This window comes from Hemitrygon akajei, chromosome 18 (genome assembly GCF_048418815.1).
Source record: "Hemitrygon akajei chromosome 18, sHemAka1.3, whole genome shotgun sequence".
Taxonomy (NCBI): domain Eukaryota; kingdom Metazoa; phylum Chordata; class Chondrichthyes; order Myliobatiformes; family Dasyatidae; genus Hemitrygon; species Hemitrygon akajei.
The window spans coordinates 35798534-35819082 of NC_133141.1; the positions used below are offsets into that span (position 1 = coordinate 35798534).

Below are 20549 nucleotides of genomic sequence, written 5' to 3' on the forward strand. Positions count from 1 at the left end.
GCGGGTGTCGTAACTCAGAGGTAAGATGCTGATCTCGGCTACGGTGTCGACCAAAAAGCGTCGTCCCAACTGCTTGTTCCAGACATACAGGAGGTTATCCCAATGGCCAGCCGCCGTAGCCATCAGCGGCAGCTGGCCCTGGCGTTTCCCTGGAACTTGCAGGGCGGGCTACAGCGGCGGGCTTCTGCGCCCCACTGCTGGTGGTAGAAGCACCATTGTTCGTTGGTCTCCTCACCCCTGCCTCTGAGGTTAGTGGGCTCTGTGGCTGGGCCTGGTCTGGTCTGCTGCTGGGAGTGTGGCCTGGTGATCTGTGCGACAGAAGCCCCACTCTCCTTCTTGGCTTTCCACAGCACCTCTGCCCGGGACGCCACCTTCCAGGGGTCGCTGAAATCCACGTCAGCGGCAGCAGGCCTATGTCCTCGGGCAGCTGCTCTCGGAATGCCTGCTCAAACAGGAGGCAGGGCTTGTGACCTCCGGCCATGGACTGCATCTCATTCATCAAAGCCGACGGTGGCCTGTCTCCCAAACCATCCAGGTGCAGTAAGCGGGCAGCTCGCTTGCGCCGTGAGAGTCCAAGTCCTTATGAGCAGGGCTTTGAATTCTGTGTATTTGCCGTCCGCTGGGGGCGACTGTATGAACTCTTCAAGCTAGGCGGCTGTCTCCTGGTCGAGGGAGCTCACCACGTAGTAGTAACGCGTGGCATCTGTGGTTATCTGCCGAATGTGGAATTGGGCTTCTGCTTGCTGGAACCATAGGTGAGGTCGCAGTGTCCAGAAGCTTGGCAGTTTTAACAAAACTGCATGAACAGATGCGGTGTCGTTCATCTCCGGTCCAAATATCGTTTGGCCCGTCGGGGTCACCAATTGTAGGAGGTGTGCTACACGCAGCACTGAAATAACGACACGTAGTCGGTGAGCTGCAGTTGCAAAAGAGGTTTATTTAAACTTCGCGGCCTTGCTTTAAAGCCTTCCTGTTCCCGTCCTCCCCGGGCAGGAATGCTGTAGGGGGTGCATATTCACAGTCCCGTCCCGTGCGCGGGCTTTTCCCCTTGCTGGTGAAACAGGCTTGGCACCCTTTTTGGGACCGGCCTCAATGCCGGCGCGCGCCACTTTGTGAGCCAGTTCGAGTGCGCTGGGAAGTGGGTCGCCACAATTTCATTATTTGTCATTTCTCAATAGCTTGGGCAATGTATTGATTTGTTATGATTATTTATAACATATTTGTAATGTTTCCAGGAATACTGGGGATTTACTTTAACCCACAAGTGAAAAAATTGAATAATTTGCAAATAAAATACAATACTACAGCTTACGCTGGGCAACACAAAATTCTGGAGGAACTGAGCAAGCCAGGCAGCATCTGGTTGGGGGGGGGGGGGAGAGAGAGAGGGGGGGAGGAGAGGGGGGGGAGGAGAGGGGGGGGGGAGGAGAGGGGGGGGGAGGAGAGGGGGGGGGAGGAGAGGGGGGGGGAGGAGAGGGGGGGGGAGGAGAGGGGGGGGGAGGAGAGGGGGGGGGAGGAGAGGGGGGGGGGAGGAGAGGGGGGGGGAGGAGAGGGGGGGGGAGGAGAGGGGGGGGGAGGAGAGGGGGGGGGAGGAGAGGGGGGGGGGAGGAGAGGGGGGGGGGAGGAGAGGGGGGGGGGAGGAGAGGGGGGGGGAGGAGAGGGGGGGAGGAGAGGGGGGGGAGAGGGGGGGGAGAGGGGGGGGAGAGGGGGGGGAGAGGGGGGGGGAGAGGGGGGGGGGAGAGGGGGGGGGAGAGGGGGGGGGAGAGGGGGGGGAGAGGGGGGGGGGAGAGGGGGGGGAGAGCACAGTCGACATTTCAGGCCTCAGCCCTTCATCAGGACTGGAGAAGTAAAGATGAGTGAGAAGGTGGGCTTATGCCAGGATCTATTCCATAGGAGAGAGCAGAAACTAGTATCCATTACATAGTTACTTTGGGTGGGGGGAGCTTTAACTCCTCTCCATAATTATCAGGCATCAGCAGACATTTCAGGGACTGGTGTAATTTAATGTTATACCGCATCTGAGATTCTCACTTAACGTGAATATGCAAAAACTTTGTCAAACTTATATAAATGGGTGGTGGAAAGTATATTGACTGGTTGCAGCACAACCTGGTATGGAAACACCAGTTCACCTGAATGAAAAGCCTACAAAAAGTAGTGGATTCGGCCCAGTCCATCATGGGTAAAGCTCTCCCTACCATTGAGCACATCTACATGGAGCACTGTTGAAGGAAAGCAGCATCCATCATCAGGGACTCCCACCACCCAGTCCACGCTCTCTTCTTGCTACTGGCATCACAAAGATGGTCCCAAGTTCAGGAAGTTATTACCCCATCAACCATCATGCTCTTCAACCTAAGGGAATAGCTTCACTCAACTTCACTGGCCCTATCACTGAAATATTCCCACAACCTATGGTCTCACTTTCAAAGAGTCTTCATCTCATGTTCTTGATTTTTTTTTGTATTTGCACTATTTGTCACCTTTTGCACACTGGCTGACCACCCAAGTTGGTGCGGTCTTTCGCTGATTCTATTATGAATATTATTTTATCATGGATTTATTGACTATGTCCATAAGAAAATGAATCTCAGGGTTATATCTAGTGACATATGTTCTTTAATAATAAATTTACTTTGAACTTTTGGTGGTCAAAGCAAGCATAAAATGCATTGAGCTCATCTGGGAGTGAAGCACTGATATCACCTACAATTGCAAGAAAACATTTGTGACTCCTTTGCTTTCTGCATTACTCACTCAAAATGTGATCTGATCTTCATCCAAGTCACAATAATAGACAAACAATCTGCCAAAACTAATAACACAAACTTGTAATCAGTAATTGATGAGAAGCACACTATTTAAATGATCACAGTCTGGGTTCAAATAAAAGTATGCGAACCTCTGGTGTAATGTCTTCTACAAAAGCTATTTGGAGTCATTTGTTCCAATCAATGAGATGAGATTGGATGCGAGTTGTAGAGGTGCCCTGCACTATTTAAGAAAAAAAGACACACAAAATCAGGTTACTGACACAGTCTGCTCTTCTCAAGAAAGATCTGTTTATGTGCACCATGCCTCAATCAAAACAACTTTAAGGACCTTAGAAGAATTGTAGAGACGCATGAAGCTGGAAAAGGCTACAAAAGCATTTCTGAAGACCTGAATGTTCATCAGTCCACAGTAAGAGAAACTGTCTACAAATGGAGGAAACTCAGTACTGTTGCTACTCTCCCTAGGAGTGGGTATCCTGCAAAGATCACACCAAGAGCACAACATGCAATGCTGAAGGATTTGAAAAAGAACCCAAGAGTAACAGAAAAAGACCTGCAGAAAGTCTCTATTCATGTGTCCACTACAAAACACTGAACAAGAATGGTTCATGGAAGGACACCACAGAGGCAATCCACTGCTGTCAAAAAGTTACTGCACATCTCATGTTTTCAGGTTTGCAAAAGACCACCTGGATGCTCAACAATGCTTCTGGGACAATGTTCTGTGGACAGATGAGCAAAAATTTAACTTCTGACAGAAATGCGCACACCACTATGTTTGGAGGCACACCAACGTCAAAACCTCATCCCAACTATGAAGCATGGTGAAGGGAGCAACATGGGCCTGGACAGCTTGCAACTGTTGAGGGAAAAATGAATTCAAAATTGTTTCAAGACATTTTACAGGAGATTGTCAGGGTAGCAGTCTGTCACCTGAAGCTTAATAGCAGTTGGATGATGTAACAAGACAATGATCTAAGACAATAGTAAATCAACAACAATGATTTAAAAAGAAGAAAATCTGTGCTCTGTAATGGCCAAGTCAGAGTCCAGACCTTAACCCAATTCAGATGCTCTGGCATGAACTGAAGAGGGCTGCTCATGCAAAATATCCAAGAAATATTGAACGGAAACACTTTTGTATGAAGGAATGGTCTGAAATTCCTCCACACCATTGTCCAAGTCTGATCAGCAGCTACAGGAAGCGTTTGGTGGAAGTCATTGCTGCTGAAGAAGATTCTACCAGTTATTAAATACAAGGGTTCACATACTTTTTCCAGCTTGGACTGTGAATGATTAAACAATGTTCAATAAAGACACAAAAAGTAAAATTGTATGTTATTAGTTCAGGCATATTGTGCTTATCTATTATTGTGACTTTGAGGAAGATCAGACCACATAGAAAACCAGGTAATTGCAAAGAGGTCACAAACATTTTCTTGCAACTGTATGTCACAAGATTTCACTTTGTTGGAGGTAATAGCATTTAAACTCTGCCACAGCTGTCGAGAATCCTTCAGTGATTCAAGTTTGGTCTGGAATTACCACTTCAATGCAAGATGACTTCTTGGAGATTGTACCCAGACCTCTTGTATTTAAACTTGGTTGCCAGACCTGAATGCCACTGATCTCATGGTTCATGCACAAATTTGGTTAGGGAAGACTGAATGATTTTGTGGAAGAACACTCATCTATGATTTGTTATAAAGTCAGTGATAACTGTGGTGTATAATTCATATCCACTGATGAGTATGTGAACAAAGCCCAGGCTACAGACTGAGCAATTCCATAGCTGCTCCTTAGCCTCTTGTTTGTCCTTATCCCTGTAGCCTTTACCTTTAGACTTTCCCTGTATGCAGGTAAGAGGAGGACAGCTAAGCAATCAGGTTTCCCAAAATGCAGTCTGGGCATGGAACTGTAAGCATTCCTCATCATAGTGTAACAGAGGTCAAGTGTGTTGGGACTCCTGGTGATACGCTGATGATAATTGGGCAGAGTTTTCTTCAAACAAGTCCCCAACAATAATCTGAAGTGGTCAGGGTCAGCTGTTTCTTGTTTGCTAATTGCAACATTCAATACATCAAGTGCCTGTTTAACATGTGCTTTTGGCGGTCTATAAACTGCAGTCAGGATTATGAAGGAGAACTCTCTTGGCAAGTAGAGCAGTCAGCACTTAATCATCAGTTATTCCAGTTCAGGCAAACAAGAGTGCGATAAGATTGCTGCATCCAAGCAGTTTATTGTGAATCACAGACCCCCACCTTTTCCCTTCTCCGAATCAGCAGTCCTGTCCATCTGGTGAATCGAAAAGTCCTCAGGTCTTACTGAAGAATTCAGCGAGTCCAGAGTGAGCCATGTCTCCATGAAACACAGAACACAGCACCCAAAGACCCTTAGGTCCTTAATCTTGTTCTCCAGAGACTGTACATTTGCAAACAAGATGCTGGATAAGGGAGGGGGTTTCATTCCTCAGCATTTCAGTCTTGCTTGGAGTCCTCCCCTCCTCTTCCAGCTGTGGTGATGCACTTTGTTTAAAGGTGACATACCTGCATGGGAGAGTCAAGTCTGCCAAGTTCTTCAGAAGACAGTCAAATCGCTTGTTCACTAAGATAATCCAAAAGTATGCTACTTAAAAAGAAATTAAAGGCTGCAAATGCAGACAGTAATTACAAGGTACATTTGGAACTTTAAGCTGTTCGTAACATTTTGCTGTGATTCACAGCGCCATCTTGGTCCACCCAAATACTTACTTTCAAATACTTTATCTGCTCAATTTTGAATAGTGAAACAAACTGCCTACCATCACAACCCAAATGCATTCCAGTTAACTACTTACAGTTCAAGTTTTTCATTTCACTTTTGGTTCTTTTGCCATCCACCATTTTACACTCACTATTTCTTGCACTTTCTGCCAATGGGATGGCTCGTTGCATCTCTAATTTTTATAATTTAGGACTACCAGACTCCCAATGAAAGAGACATTTTGCTTAGAAACACACCCTCCAGCTCACCGTGACAATACTGACCCATCTACATTAATCCCAGTTAACAGTACTTGAGTCAGTCTTGCATGCCTTGTAAATTCCAGGCTTAAAATGCTGTTGCTGTGCACACTTCCACTGTGCACTCAGTCAATTTCACAACCACCCTCTGGTCGTTGTGTTATCTTGCTAACAGCAAGACCATGGGACATGTCCAGCAGGGTAGGCTGAGAGTTATACAGTCATAAACACAAGAGATTCTGTAGATGCTGGGAATCTTGAGCAACAAACAAAATACTGGAGGAACACAGCAGGTCAAGCAGCATCTATGGAGGGGAATAAACACTTTAGACTGTGAGCAACACACACAAAACGGGACGAAGGGTCTCGGCCCGAAACGTCGACAGCATTTCTCCCTAGAGATGCTGCCTGACCTGCTGTGTTCCACCAGCATTTTGTGTGTGTTGTTTGAATTTCCAGCATCTGCAGATTTCCTCATGTTTGCATTTTAGGCCGTGACCTTTCATCAGGACTGGACTCCAGTTCAAATGGGAAAGCTTGGGAAATGGTCAACAGAACTGCAAGACAGGGAATTTAATGCTGGCCAGTCTCATGGACACTGCATGACACCCAAAATCTGTGACTTGCTCTGTAGAGATTCTCACCTGCAAAGGTCATAAATATTTTTGTACATATTAACAGCAACTTTACCAAAAATGTATCAGCTTAATTTTATTTCCAAGAACTACAAAGGGGCATATTTTGCAAAAACTCGATGGTTAATTTGATTTTGGATTGCTTCCAGCCATGTGGCCATCTTCCAAACTATTGCATCTTCTGTTAGTATAAAGACTGCACTGGGCTGTGTGGACAACCACTGCTAATTCAAATTACCTTAGAACAACCAAAAACTGCATGCACATACCTGGCCAATGCAAGGAAGTTTGTTTTAAGACCCTTATTTCAGAACGTAGAAATAGGAGATAAAATGGAATCCAATATAGAACATGGCCGACTAGTGGTGTGGTGGCATCCGCAACGGACTTTGAGGTGAGTGTTCCTAGCTCTGAAACCAGCTGGATCCTTAGATGCTTTCCATTGCTGCTGGGTTGAGCATCAAGCTAGCAATTCAGCCTCGTTAAAAAAAGACAAATGCTAAAGAAACAGCAAGGTTACTGCCAGATGCATCACAAAGCAGAGAGGAACAAAAATATAAAACAGGAGCTATCAAACTAATTGATGCCACTGCATTAGAGAATTATTGGCAAAAAGAACTTTAACCCTACAACATCTATTACAATGTTGCTAAAGGCCAGTAAAAAGGCGAACAAATCTCAAGGTTGTATGTAGCATACATATTTTGATAAAAATGTACTTTGAAATAAGCATACAAATCACACCCGCAACACCCATCCCTGGAACTGCATGTGCTCACACGTATCATGCTGCTACTCCACACTCTCATCAAAGCTATCTTGAACCATCCAGTTAGTTACCTTTGACAAAATGGGATAGGACTTGTAAATACTCCACATTGAATATTCAAGAGAATTAAATTTATGCATCTTGGCACACTGCTTGTACTCTTGCAGACTCAGTGGAAGGCTACACTATTGACTGCTCTTCATGTTACTAAACAGCATTAAAATGCTAGGTGATTAATGTCAAATGGAAAAATTATCCCAGAGGTGAAGTGCCCAAAATCACAAATATTTTTTTTTGTTTCACTTATATTGCAACTGGCAATCACCAAATGCCAGACTCCTCTAAATCAGTCCACTGCTTTATGCTATAACACAGATTGGAACACAGCTTTCAACTTGCAGTTCAGAGTCAAGGATAGTCACTTTAATTTATTGGCATTTACCATTCCAAATGTTAGTTTGATCTTCCTTAAATCTGGTGTTAATGTCAGGGGAAAAAAAATCAAAAGCTTTGCACACATACATGCATGTCTTCACAATCCCATGGTATCACAAAATCTATTCACAGGAAAATAATTGTGTCTAGGACCTCACAAATGCAATGCAAGAGTAGCCAGATGTTGTAATAGCTAGATTATGGTGGCAAAAGAATATGAATATATATAGGCCAGAGCACTGAAGAGACAACCCTTTGGTGAAAAATAATTGAATGTTTTAAACATTGAGATGTAGATTCAACAGTGCAGGTGATAGATAAATACATTCTTAGTCAAGTTTGAATCTTGAAATGGCACATTTCACGGTAACACACCACTAACCACAAAAGTAAAAATGTTGACTATGCCCTTGTAAACCAAGTGATCATAAGTCTCCAGGAAGTCTTTTATGAATCTAGTTTTATTTTCAAAGATCTCAAAATCAAAGATGTAAAATGAGACATTACTTTGCTCAAATTTATTTGGAACCATCGCAGAAAGCTAAATGCCAACCCAATGTCTAATCTCCAGCCAAGGACTCAATACCAGTATATCAAGTTCAACTTTTGCTAAGTAACTTCATAGACAGCTTTCACAATACATAATGCATTGTTAAGGCTGCTTTTTTATGAAGGAGTTTATTTTATAAAGAACTAGTTGAATCCTTATACAATTACACACAGTACATTTGTCTAAAAATACAGCAACTTATAGAACTGTATCAATTTCTGATGTTCAGGAGTATAATGGCCAAGACCTGCAGCATTTGTGCAACCCAGGGCCAGAACTAAACATCTGCATTTCCACTCCTGATCGGTTGGTACGATATACAAGGGTGTGCATGGCTGCAAGGCTTGACTGCAACACAAGCTCATATCATTCTGGCTGACAATTTTGTCCAAGGAACCATGCATACAAGTTCAAAGTAAAAGTACATATGTCACCATATACATCCTGGAGATTCATTTTCTTGCTAATATACTCAAATCCAATAATAGAATTGACAAAATTGCTTCAACAGAGCAGACAACCAATGTGCAAAAACAAACTGTGAAAATTCAAAATAATAAAAGGAAAATAATAACAAGCAATAGAGAACATGAGGTGAAGAGTCCTTGAAAGTGGTTGCTGGCCATTTTATTGAGTACACTTGCTCACAAATGCCGATATCTAATCAGCCAATCATGTAACAGCAACTCAATGCATAAAAGCACACATAGTCAAGAGGTTCAGTTGTCTTTCAGACCAAACACTTTAAAGATGTTTAAACAGACACTTAAAAAAGCAAAGAATACAGATCTAGCATATTTAAATGGAATAGGTGTAAATGGGCCAAAAGATAGGACTGGGCTTAAAGTTAGGACACATTTTATGCTGTACAACTACAACTTTATGGTTAACTATTTACTTGTAGCAGTTCATACCACTGGATTCCTCAAATCTATGATGCTATGACCCAAAATCACTTATAGTTAATCTAGGAAAATATGTCTAAAGAGACATTAACTACAGAAATTGCTTCCAAACAAAGACCTACTCTAATCCTTATTAACAGTGGTAGAACAAGTCCAGAAGTAACAGCACAGCATATCAACCCGCCCCCTCCCCCCCCGCAAAGGGATACACAATATTTAAGCACAAGCACATTCCTTACATAAAATTTGTCAGTCATTGCTTACTACTTTTGTTCTAAAGATGTTAAGAGAAAAACACTAAGTGGCAGAAATCAACAGAAAGAAAAATTAATCATCTTGACAAGGCCACCCTCCTTAGTTGGAATATTCAGTTGCAGGTTGTAGACAGAAGATGTATTGCACTGGAGAGGGCATACAGGAGATTCGTTAGGATGATGCTCGAGATGGAATGCTTCAATTACAAGATACTGGCTAGACTGCATTCTTCTTAAAGCAGAGGTTTCAGAGGGAATAATTGACATACAAAATTATGAGGGGCACAGATAGGGTAGACAGCAAATTTTTCTTAGACAAGACGCACCAACAAAATGTTACTCACCAGTAACTCCTAAACCAACCTCATGTCCAATTTTAATCAACATAATTCTGTAATGGTAGCTCCAGGATGTGGTAGACTGACAAACGGAAGCTATGTCTGAAGTACATGCAAAGGTATATAAAAAAATCTTTAAGACGCAAAGAAAATCTCTGCAGTTCCTAAAGAATTAACACCTTCAACATTTCCCACTCCCCAGTTTCCATGTGTTTCTCCACACCCCCCCCCCCCCCCACCGTGACAAGAGTTTCTTTTGGGTACTCTAGTTTCCACCCATATTGCACAAGGCTTGATCTGTTGAATGACCACTTCAAACTGGTAGGGGGAGGCAGAAGGTGTAGTTAACAGGAACACAAGGAGAATAAAATGGGGTTAGTGCCAATGGGAGCTGATGGTTGTAAGAGACTCCATGGATGAACATAGAATACAGCACAGGAACAGCCCACAATGTTGTGCCAAGCCAATGAAATTAGTAATCAAATGTCCAACTGAACAAATCCCTTCTGCCTACAAAATGGCCTTCAATTTGCCTCATTTACATGCCTATCTAAACTTCTAAGAATTCTTAATGGTATCAGACATTTCAATCCTGAGGAGAAAGGTGGTACCTGTCTACCTATATCTCTCAATCTTATAAATCTTCCCTCAGCCTCTGCCAATCCAGAGGAAACAACCCAAGCATGTCCAAACTCTCATGCCCGCTTATCCACAATACCATAAGGTATAGGAGCAGATTTAGGCCACTGGCTCATCGAAGCAACATCCTGATAAACCTCCTCTGCACCCTTCCCAAAGTCTTGACATCCCTCCTATACTGGGGTGACCAGAACTGTATGCAAAGCTCCAAATCCATCAAACTTTACAACTCCTCCCTCAGAGGGCCAGACACCCTGAGCCAATAGGCTGGTCCTGGACTTATTTCCACTTGGAATAATTTACTTATTATTATTAAATTATTTATGGCTTTATATTGCTGTATCTCTACACTATTCTTAGTTGGTGCGACTGTAACGAAACCCAACTTCCCTCAGGATCAATAAAGTATGTCTGTCTGTCAAATGTGGCCTAACTATTGTGTTATAAAGCTACAACACAACTTCATGACTTTTCAACCCAAGTAGCCACTATTAGCAAGCTATGAACTTGGACCCCAAGATCCTCATCATCGCTGTTAAGGGTCTTATTCTTAACTGTTTACTATATCTTTACATTTGATCTACCAAGCTGCAATACTTTGTATTTAGCCAGGTTAAACTCCACCTGCCATTTCTCTGCCCAAATCTGCAACTGATCTATATCCCACTGTATTCTTTGCCAATCTTCTACGCCATCGACAATACCATCAGTCTTTGTATCACTTGCAAACTTACTAACCCTCCCATCTACATTTTCATCCAAGTGGAAAGGCCTGTTTTAATGCTCCGTGATTCCATTTAAAGAAAACAGGATTCTGGGAGTGGGTCACAATAGACAATCATTGCTTTAGCCCTGAGTTCTGTACCACAGACACTGATAATTCTGCCAAATAATCCAATCAGAACATTGTACTATCCATATGAGGCTTTACACCCATAGTCAAACATACCTTGGATCTTTGATTTGTGTGGAGCCCTTGTATTCCCAAACAAAAGCAAAAGTGAAAAATGGGCATTTTACAAGTTGCTGAATAACTATTTGTGAAAATTATTAAATGAGCTCATTTCCCTACCCCATTCCCCCGAGACTGATTTCATATTGTACACACTGTAGGGACTCATTAATTTTATTAGGCAGAATTCACCCAGACTGTTAAAGGGCAAGATCACCATGTTATGCTGTATGTTATTGTCCCCAGGATATATAAATCCTGCCCCCAAAATGTAATAACATACAATGTAACATACACAACAATCTAACCCTTGTACACACAACATTGCCATTTGTTTGCGGTTGGAATAAAGTGCATGTTAGAAGCAATTAAACTCATGTCGATTTTTGTCGACACTTCTACAACACTGTGCAATCTATGGCCAGCAGGGCAATGTAAGCAAGCATGAATTTTTAAAAAGACCAATTAACTTCTGCAGTCACAAATATGCATCTAATACCACAGATAAACAAGGACCCAAACCATCTTAGTGAGTTATGAAAAAAAAGCTTTATTCATTTTAAGCCATTTTTAAATTCCTTCACAGTTGAATGGTAAATTATTTGGTCCTTGCCTGAAGATTTGATTTGGAATTTGTGCTATATCTCAAAGGTCCAAAATAAACCAAGCAATCCCAAAATGCAAGATGAAGAGAGAAGCTCTCTTCTCACTTCTGCCATCAGTGAGGTGGTACAGGAGCCTTGGGTCTTACGCCAAGTTGCAAATGGAAATGAACATTGTGCAACCAAACATCCCCACTTAGCACATTATGATGGAAGGAAGTTTACAGATGAAGCTGCTGAAAATAATTCAGTCCAGAACATGGCCCAGAGTACTCCTCTAGGATCATGTGCTCTCAACATTCACATCCTTTTTGCAACATATGACTTCAACTCCTGGAGGGTTTTCCCCTCTGACTTCAGCTTCTGATGTAGTAGGTAATCACCCTCCCTTGACCTCTTGAATTTAGCTCTTGGACAAAAGCTATGTGAGGTCTGGCACCAAGTAGTCCAAACAAGGTTCTGACTGGGAATTAGTAAGCCGGTATTGGCAAGTGCATGGTTCATCACAGATCTGCCAAACGTGTAATGAATTTTATACATGCCTGGGTAATTTTTTTTTTTTAAATATTGTCAGACTGACGCCAGCTCTGCAAGTATGTCATAGAACACTACAGCACTATGACCAACTATCAGAACATATTGGCTTAGAGCTGCAACTAGTTCTGAAGCACAGCTTACATGCAACAACCTTGAATTTATTTTTATTTTCTTCTCAATTACATTTAAGTAGTAGACACCTCAGACAACTCAATACTGTCACCAAAACTTCAAAGTACCCTTGGTCACTATGAGAAAGACAGTTCTATAATTCCTGATAGTATCAGCACAGAACCTAAAGATGGTGGATAATCATTCCCATTTCATCTGTGGAAATGGCAAAATTCTATAAGAAAGGTTCATTTCCATTTTACCAAGGCTGGAGGTAGAGGCGATTATAGTTATTGGTAGACAATACAACTGAACAGTAATGTCTTAAGTAACATTCCACCGTAAAAGTCTCAAGCATGACTCCCAATCTCTGATGAGTTAGCATGGCAATTGAAGTTTTACAATTAGCCTCAATACCCCATAGCTAGGTATATAGAAAAGGAAACTGACTACACATTTGCTCCCTATTAGAAAGCAGTAGTCGAGTTTTGCAGGATCATCAAATGTGGACATGAAACCAAAATCAGGCTGGATGTTACTGAATGACTCACCAATATACTGCCACCTCCCACTGCACAAACTTAAATACACAGCCGCCTGCACCCATAGGACTCTACAATCAGCATCTTAATGCGTGGGAGAAAAGAAAACAGCCACTTGGGTTTTTTCACTCAGCATCACACTGTCCCATGGGTGAACACATTATATGGCACGAGTTAGAGGCTAGGAAAATGACTGAATGATTCCTCCTTCTGCCAACTCCCTTAACAAAAGGTCACCTGTATCTAGTGAGCAAGGGAAGTCACTAATACATGGATTTCCAATCAACACAAATACTCAAATCCAGTAAAACTTCTCTTCCTCATTCACTCATCCAATTAACTTTCAGCAGCTGGCTGTTACATTATGGTGTTTTAATGCAAGTTAACGGCCCTCAAATAGACTCTAGAGGCTAGCTAACTGTTCCTTCAGAGTGACTGCTCATTGTGAACAGGCAGCTTCTAGTGGTTCAAAGACCTGATAGCAAGCAAGCTTCAAACTCATTGATGGTTGAATGAAGGTTGACTTGGTTTTAAACCTTCTGGACAAATGTCAAGAATTCATGCATAATCTTGTGCACTTGGTCTGTCCAGGTATCCAGTGCCCAACAAGGACATAGTTAGTCTCCCAGAAATGAACCAGCAGAATTAAGTAACCACCAGCTAGCAACTGGAACTTGTTCAGAAGAAGCAAGCTACTGCAGAGCATTCACCTGAAACAACCAGCTATCCAAAAGCAGCCTGGGCCCTGCCAAGCTGAGAGGGTCCCAAAGATTGGCAGAAAGTGGATTGAAGTTACAACTTTCCAGACATTACTGAAGTATTGGGCTCAGAGCTGGAAGTGACTATATGATGACTGGGGGTAGGGGGTGGGATGGAAGGACTCTCAACACCCACATCAATTCACGTGCTAATGCAAATTATTGTGCGCTGTCTCGTATGACTGGGTGATCATGATCTTCCATCTGTCCTTAATCTGATCGTTGCCTGTGGGGAAGACCTCCTTCACATTGTTCTTATTCGTTTCTCTATCCATGAGCAGGATTGTTTTTGGCAAATTATTCTAAAGAAGTGGTTGGCCATTGCCTTCTTCTGGGCAGTAACTTTAAAAGCCATTATCAATACTCTTCAAAGCCTGGCGTCAGTCATCACATAACCAGGACTTGTGATATGTGTCAGCTGCTCATATGACCATCACCAGCTGGTCCCATGGCTTCAAGCAACCTTGATGGGGGGGGGGGGGGGCAAAAGAGCTAAGCAGGTGCTACACCTTACCCAAGGGTGACTTGCAGGCTAGCAAACGGATGGAGCATCTTACACCTCATTGGTAGAGAGGCATCTCCATTCCTCCCCCACCCAAACAAAAGAATTAATACTTGCATATCAATTTTAAGATAATGTTCCACTGGATAAATGGCACGAGGAACAAGTCTAAACTCTTCTCTAGCTCACATTCATGGATTCACACAACAGACAAAGAGCCTTTCAGCTATGACTATACACTGACCATGAACCAAACCATATGCTACTTCATTCTCTCAAAATTCATGTCAAATTCCTATAACATTCAGTCACCTTTACAAAGTGTTTAAGATACCCAGAACAAACTCAGTTAGAGGGAACATGCAAGCTCCGCACAGACAGTATTGTATGACAAGATTTTACGACTGACGCTGTAAAGCATAAACTTATAACTGTGCAACAATACAGGTTTCAAGTAAAATTAATGGAATTGCTGAGAGCCATCAGATTTGCTCAATCGAAATGGTCTCCTTCAACATCAAGGAAATAGAATCAGTCTTAGAATTATGCAGCATGAAAAGAGGCCTTTCATCCTGTTCATGGTGACTAAATTGCCTAACTGAGCTAGTCCATATTCCCAACTACTCAAATACCTTATAAACATGATTGCACCCACCTCCACTGCCACTTCCACTGGCAGCTCTTTCTATATACTCACCCTCATCACCACCAGGTTCAGGAAAAGTTATTACCCTTCAACCATCAGACACCTGAATCAGTGTGGATAACTTCACTCATAACTCTGAACTGATTCCACAACTTATGGACTCACTTTTAAGGACTCAACAACTCATTTTCAGTATTTTTTTTCCAATTTGCATCTTGTCTTTTGTACATTGGTACTTTGTCAGTCTTTGTGTAGTTTCAGTCATTCTATTATTTCTGCTCTATGAATGCCTGCAAGAAAATGAATCACAAGGTAGCATATTGTGATATACACTACAGGCAGTCCCCGGGTTACGTATGAGTTCCGTTCCTGAGTCCATCTTTAAGTCAGATTTGTACGCAAGTTGGAACAAGTACATCTGGTATTATTTAGCGTCAGTCAAACGTTTGTCTTGTATATATTTTACCTTTCTATGCATATAAAACACTTAAGAAACTTATGTATTCCAATAATTAAACCACTGCATTGCTTAGTAATAATTGCAGCTTTCATCGGGGCAGGGCCTTTCACATGCTCCATTATTCTCACCTCATCCTTTAAAATTGTTCCAATCATTGACTGACTGTAGCCTGACGCTTTTCCAATGACGTTTCACCTCTTTCCAAACGCTTTATTATTTCCACTTTATTTTCAATCGCGATCACTTCCCGTCAATGGAACAGAAACACTGCGGGTGGTGGGTCCCGAGCGCCGCCTGCTCCCGAGGTCCACTGGGTCCTAAGGACCACCACACTGAATTCCCCGGGTCCTAAACTCCACCGCACTGAGCCAGGCTAAATGGGACAAGTGGGGGCTGTATTTGATCCTCCACAATATTCCGCGTGGGAATTTAAACTGGAGGTGGCAGTATTTTTTTTTACGAGGTCGAGTTGCGAGCTCGACATCAACCTGGCACGGATGGTACGGGAGTCACTGGATCGGCATCAACCCGGCACAGGAGCGGTCTGTCACTAAATCGAACTCGGGAACCTCTGTTCTCCAGCCCGGCGCTGATCTCACTGCGCCACCAGCCGACCAGAACCGGGGGGGGGGGGGGGGGGTCAGGGTGAATCTTGCTAAGAAAAATTTAAGCCAAATACAAAGCTAAACACTCACAGTGTCAAAGGCAACGACTTAAAATGGCGGACGGCGTTCTCCATCCGCGGTTCGTAAGTACGAGTTGTCGGTAAGTCGGACATTCGTAACTCGGGGACTACCTGTACGTACTTCATTAATAAATTTACTTTGAACTATCTGTGTGGAAAAAGTTGCCATCTGATCCCTTTTGAATCTTTCCTCTCTCACTTTAAACCTGTGTCCTCTAGTTTTAGACTCCACAATCCTGGGAGAGAGTCGCTAGTCACCTCATCTATGTTCCCATGATTTTATACACCTCTACAAGATCACCCCCACCCCCCTACACTCAAAGGAAAAAATGTCCCAGCTTATTATAAACCCTCCAGTCACACAAACATCCTTCTAAATCATTTCTAAACCCTCTCCAGTTTAATGATATACATATAAACTATTACAGGATGACCAGAAGTCACAGTACTCTAAATGTGGCTTTACCAAAGGTCTTGTACAAATGTAACATAGAAATGTGGTATATAGATATTAGCTGATATAGTTGAAGCAAGAGGCAAGACCATTAATAACTGCAAAATGCAGCAGATTTAAAAGCAAAAGGGAACTAATGTGGATAAGGAGACCAAACAAACAGAACAATAACAAAAAGTGACCGCTGCTCATCTAATATATAGGATATTCAATGCACAGGCATACAATGCCCTCCAAAACATGCCTGAGTATCAGATCTCAGTGTTAATAGTCTAGTGGGAAAAACAAGGCTTTATTTTTGAGTGACAAAAGGTACAAAGGGAATTCCATTACCTGTTCAATCAACAAATTCCTCCCTATAAAGATCCTTCTGGCCTTTTTAGTGTGCATTAATAGCAGCTGGTCAAGAACAGCTGCAGATATTCTCAGTCTAGTTGGGCAAGGAATTCTCAACATTTCCAAATCAGGATGGGGAGTAGCTTGGAAAAAAATCTGCTCATGGTGCTCTAATGAGCTTGCTCCTGTTATTTTCACTGGATGTAAAAGTTATGGCCTTGGAAGGTAATGGGCTAGGCAAGGAGTCCATTTTGTGGATGGCTTACACCATAGCCAATGCACATCAATAGTACGGACAATACATAAATAAAGTTGCTGACCTGGATAGCATCCAGCTTCAAAAGCTGCCGAAGTTGCACCCCATCTGGAACTGCCTTGTAAATGAAAGTGCACTGGAACATCAGGGGTCAAGTTTCGCCACAGGATACCTGTTCTAATGTGCTCGTGGCCACAGTATGGCTGGTTCAGTCAATTTTCTGATTACCACTGACTCCTTTCCATCCAACTGATGCTGGTCTAGCCAAGATCAGACCATTGGAAAGGAAACAGTCTGGTCCAGGATACTTTAAAAAGAATTGGGGGGTGGGGAGGGAGGAGAAGGGAATTGCTTGGCTAGAATTGCAAGTTAGCATGAAGCTCTTTAGATTAATGGAACTGCATCATCACTCCCAAAGGTATACCAAACTTGCTTGGGCAATGACTCAAAAGGCTTTTCTTTGCCTGGCAGTAATAGTGGCAAAAGTTGTAATAACACTATTACCAACATATTAAACATTCCTATTATGTGTTTAATTTTAAATCCTTGACATTATGGATCTTGCCATCCAACACACACGCAAAAAAACCAAGTATGGTGCAAAATGAATTGATTCATCTAATGCAAGTTCTTTCCATTCTGAACTATAGCCATTTAATGTTCAATAAGTAACAGCAGTAAAAATCATTTTTTAAAAAACACCTCCCCCCCATATCACTGGTTCTGTCACATGAAAGAATTCAAAAGTCTCAGCATAACTTTTGAATGTACTAACGAGTTACAACAATCTGTTTTAAGAACTAAGGTCATTTAGCCCAGCAAATCTATTCAGACACATTAACTTGGCCTTTGTGTCAATCCTTTGTCTCTTTAGGAATCCATCTAAACTTCCACCCAATTAAGAAAACTTGCAATACTGTGCAGAAACCCACACAATCTGAAAGCATTACCAACACTGCTAAATTACAGGACCAGAAAATGAACATGTTATTGTAACTTTAGTATAAATTAGTATTAAACTCAAGTATAAAAATTATTAAATTCCCCATGTGTAATGCATTGTTGTGAACCTGTTTAGTCAGAATACATTCAGTAAACCTTTGCATCGAAAATAAAATACACAGGTGGGCATTTACACACAAATAAGGAGTTGCTCATTAAATGAATTTAAAATTCTCAAACTTTCATAGTGGCATTTGAAGTCAGTGTCCAGATCAGCAGTCTAGCTAGGTCTCTGGATTAACAATTTACCACCAGAACCACTAATTACTCTAACACTTCTGTCACCAACATGAAGTCTCAACACTTTCATGTACAGCGATTGTTTGGGACATGTTTCATCAACCAGCTGGTCCTTTTCCAGTCCCATACTTATGAGGATTATTTTCCTCGTTTAGTTCACTACCTCACCATAATAATATGTACACACATTCCCGGCAAGATAAAATGTTAACCACAAGACCAGAGGGAGCCCAAGAAAACTTACAAACATGGAAAAGAACAGGTGGCTGTACCTGAATTTTAAAAATAAACCTTGAATTTCCTGAACTGCAAATTTTGCACCTTTCAGAGTGACATTATAACAGAAACAATCAATTATACTATTAATTACATACTAAAAGGCTGTCTACTTTGCCGAATGCAAAAAAAAATCATCCTCGCAGTGCAAAGTCATTATACCCCACCATCCAATTCAAGCAAGACCAACAATTCTATACTAGTAACCACAGACCAAACCCACTGGTATTGCGCTGTAGCAATCCATGAAGGAGATTATCACCAATTATCACAGACAGAATTACTTACATGCTCAACAAGTCAATATTTCAACTCCTCCACCTTTCAGTTAAACAAACCATTATATTCCTTGATGGCCAAAATTTAAAACTTTATATGATCTGCTAACCTAGAACCAGTAAATGAAATGGCTAAGGTTTCAAAACAATTAACAGAAAAAAGGCTCTTTAATGTATCATGCATATGATACCACCAGAACTATTATATGTATTTTAAATGTATACATATACACACACGATACCTGCACATAAAGATACACAATTAGCTAAATAAAAATATGCATTTTCATTTAAATCTGCACTAAACTTAGAGGAAACGAAGCATCTAAAATAAAGCTGAATCTATTACCTCAAACAAAGAATCAGAAGGAAAACGCACAGAAGAAAAACACAAGAATAACTCCGGGAGGGGGGGGGGGGGAGGAAGAAGGCTAGCAAACACTTATCAGCTGTTGCATATCACACAAAGGAATAGATTGGTGTAAGCAGGGGGAGCGGCAGTGCGGGGCGGTGGTTGGTGTGGAAGGAGCCGGGGTGCGGGGCCGGGCCCGACCCCACTCCCGGGGGCCGTTGCCAGAGGTGGCCTAGTGGGGGGCACAGAAGCCTAACTCCCAGCCTCACTCACCTCGAACCTGCTCTTGGTGACTCCATTCATCCTGCCGCCGGCTCCGGCCCCCCTGCCCCACTTGTCGTCACTCGGTTCGCCGCAGGTGGAAGGGTTATTTCTTGCTGGGGAGGGGGGGTGCTGATTTCTTTTATTCTCTCGCGGCTTCAACTTTTCAACAAAAACATTAAAACAAAAACACACAGGACTCTCCACCCACCTGCCAGCATCCTCGCACCTGATTGGACTGCACGCGCCGCCCGGTTCACCGCAGCTTAATCTACCGTTCCCGTTTGAACCGACCCCCACTGTGGATACTAGCACCACCGCCCTGCTCCCTGCCCCCCTCCCGGTTTAGTATCCCCCGTTGACAAAGTCAGGAGTTAAAGAAATCATCCCAAACTCCCGCTTCCGCCTCGGGCCACCAGCTGACCGAGACACCCAATCAGTGGCGGCCTTACGGAGCCGCTCCGGGGAAAAGAGGCGGGGATCCAGAGGCCGGACGTCACTTTTGCGGAAAAAAAACAATCGTGGCATGAGCGCCCTTTAACATTCTGGCACCACCCACTCGCTGTGACTGACATGTAGGTCCTGGCAAACGCCTGTGATTGACAGGCTGATCCAGATAAGACGTGCCTACTACCTGTAACTAACGGAATGACTTTAGCAAAGACCCGCCCACCCCCTGTGACTGACAGGCTGACCCCGAAAAAAGATGTTCTCCCAGTCTGGGAGAATTAACATTTTATAAATAATATTTTGTAGAAATCTTTAAAATCTCATATAATACATACAAAATGTAAGTACAGATAAAATTAATTACTTTGCTGTAATTAAAACAAAGGAAATTATAGACCTGAAAAATAAAACATTTGAATTTGTTAAAGACTTAAAAATATAAAGTTTTAATTTTTGATATGCATTTAAAAATATATTGTGAAAATTTTAATCACAAGTGACTCTGCAGATGCAAAATACTAGAGGCAAAATGGACACAAAATTTTGGA

The 20549-nt window shown here is 42.5% G+C and overlaps 1 protein-coding gene across 4 annotated transcripts in view; it reads right to left on the minus strand.

Annotated features, from left to right (window-relative positions):
* The window catches only part of LOC140741313 (F-box/LRR-repeat protein 20), a 166171-nt gene extending 146197 nt beyond the window's left edge, over window positions 1-19974 (minus strand). Inside the window, exon 1 of one of the 4 annotated variants that reach the window (XM_073071389.1) lies at window positions 19564-19974. In XM_073071389.1, coding sequence (XP_072927490.1) covers window positions 19564-19593 — 30 coding nt within the window. In that variant the 5' untranslated portion in view covers window positions 19594-19974. The remainder of the gene's footprint in view (window positions 1-19563) is intronic. The other 3 variants (XM_073071391.1, XM_073071390.1, XM_073071388.1) reach the window with 3 other exon arrangements.
* Between the last annotated feature and the right edge of the window lie 575 nt (window positions 19975-20549).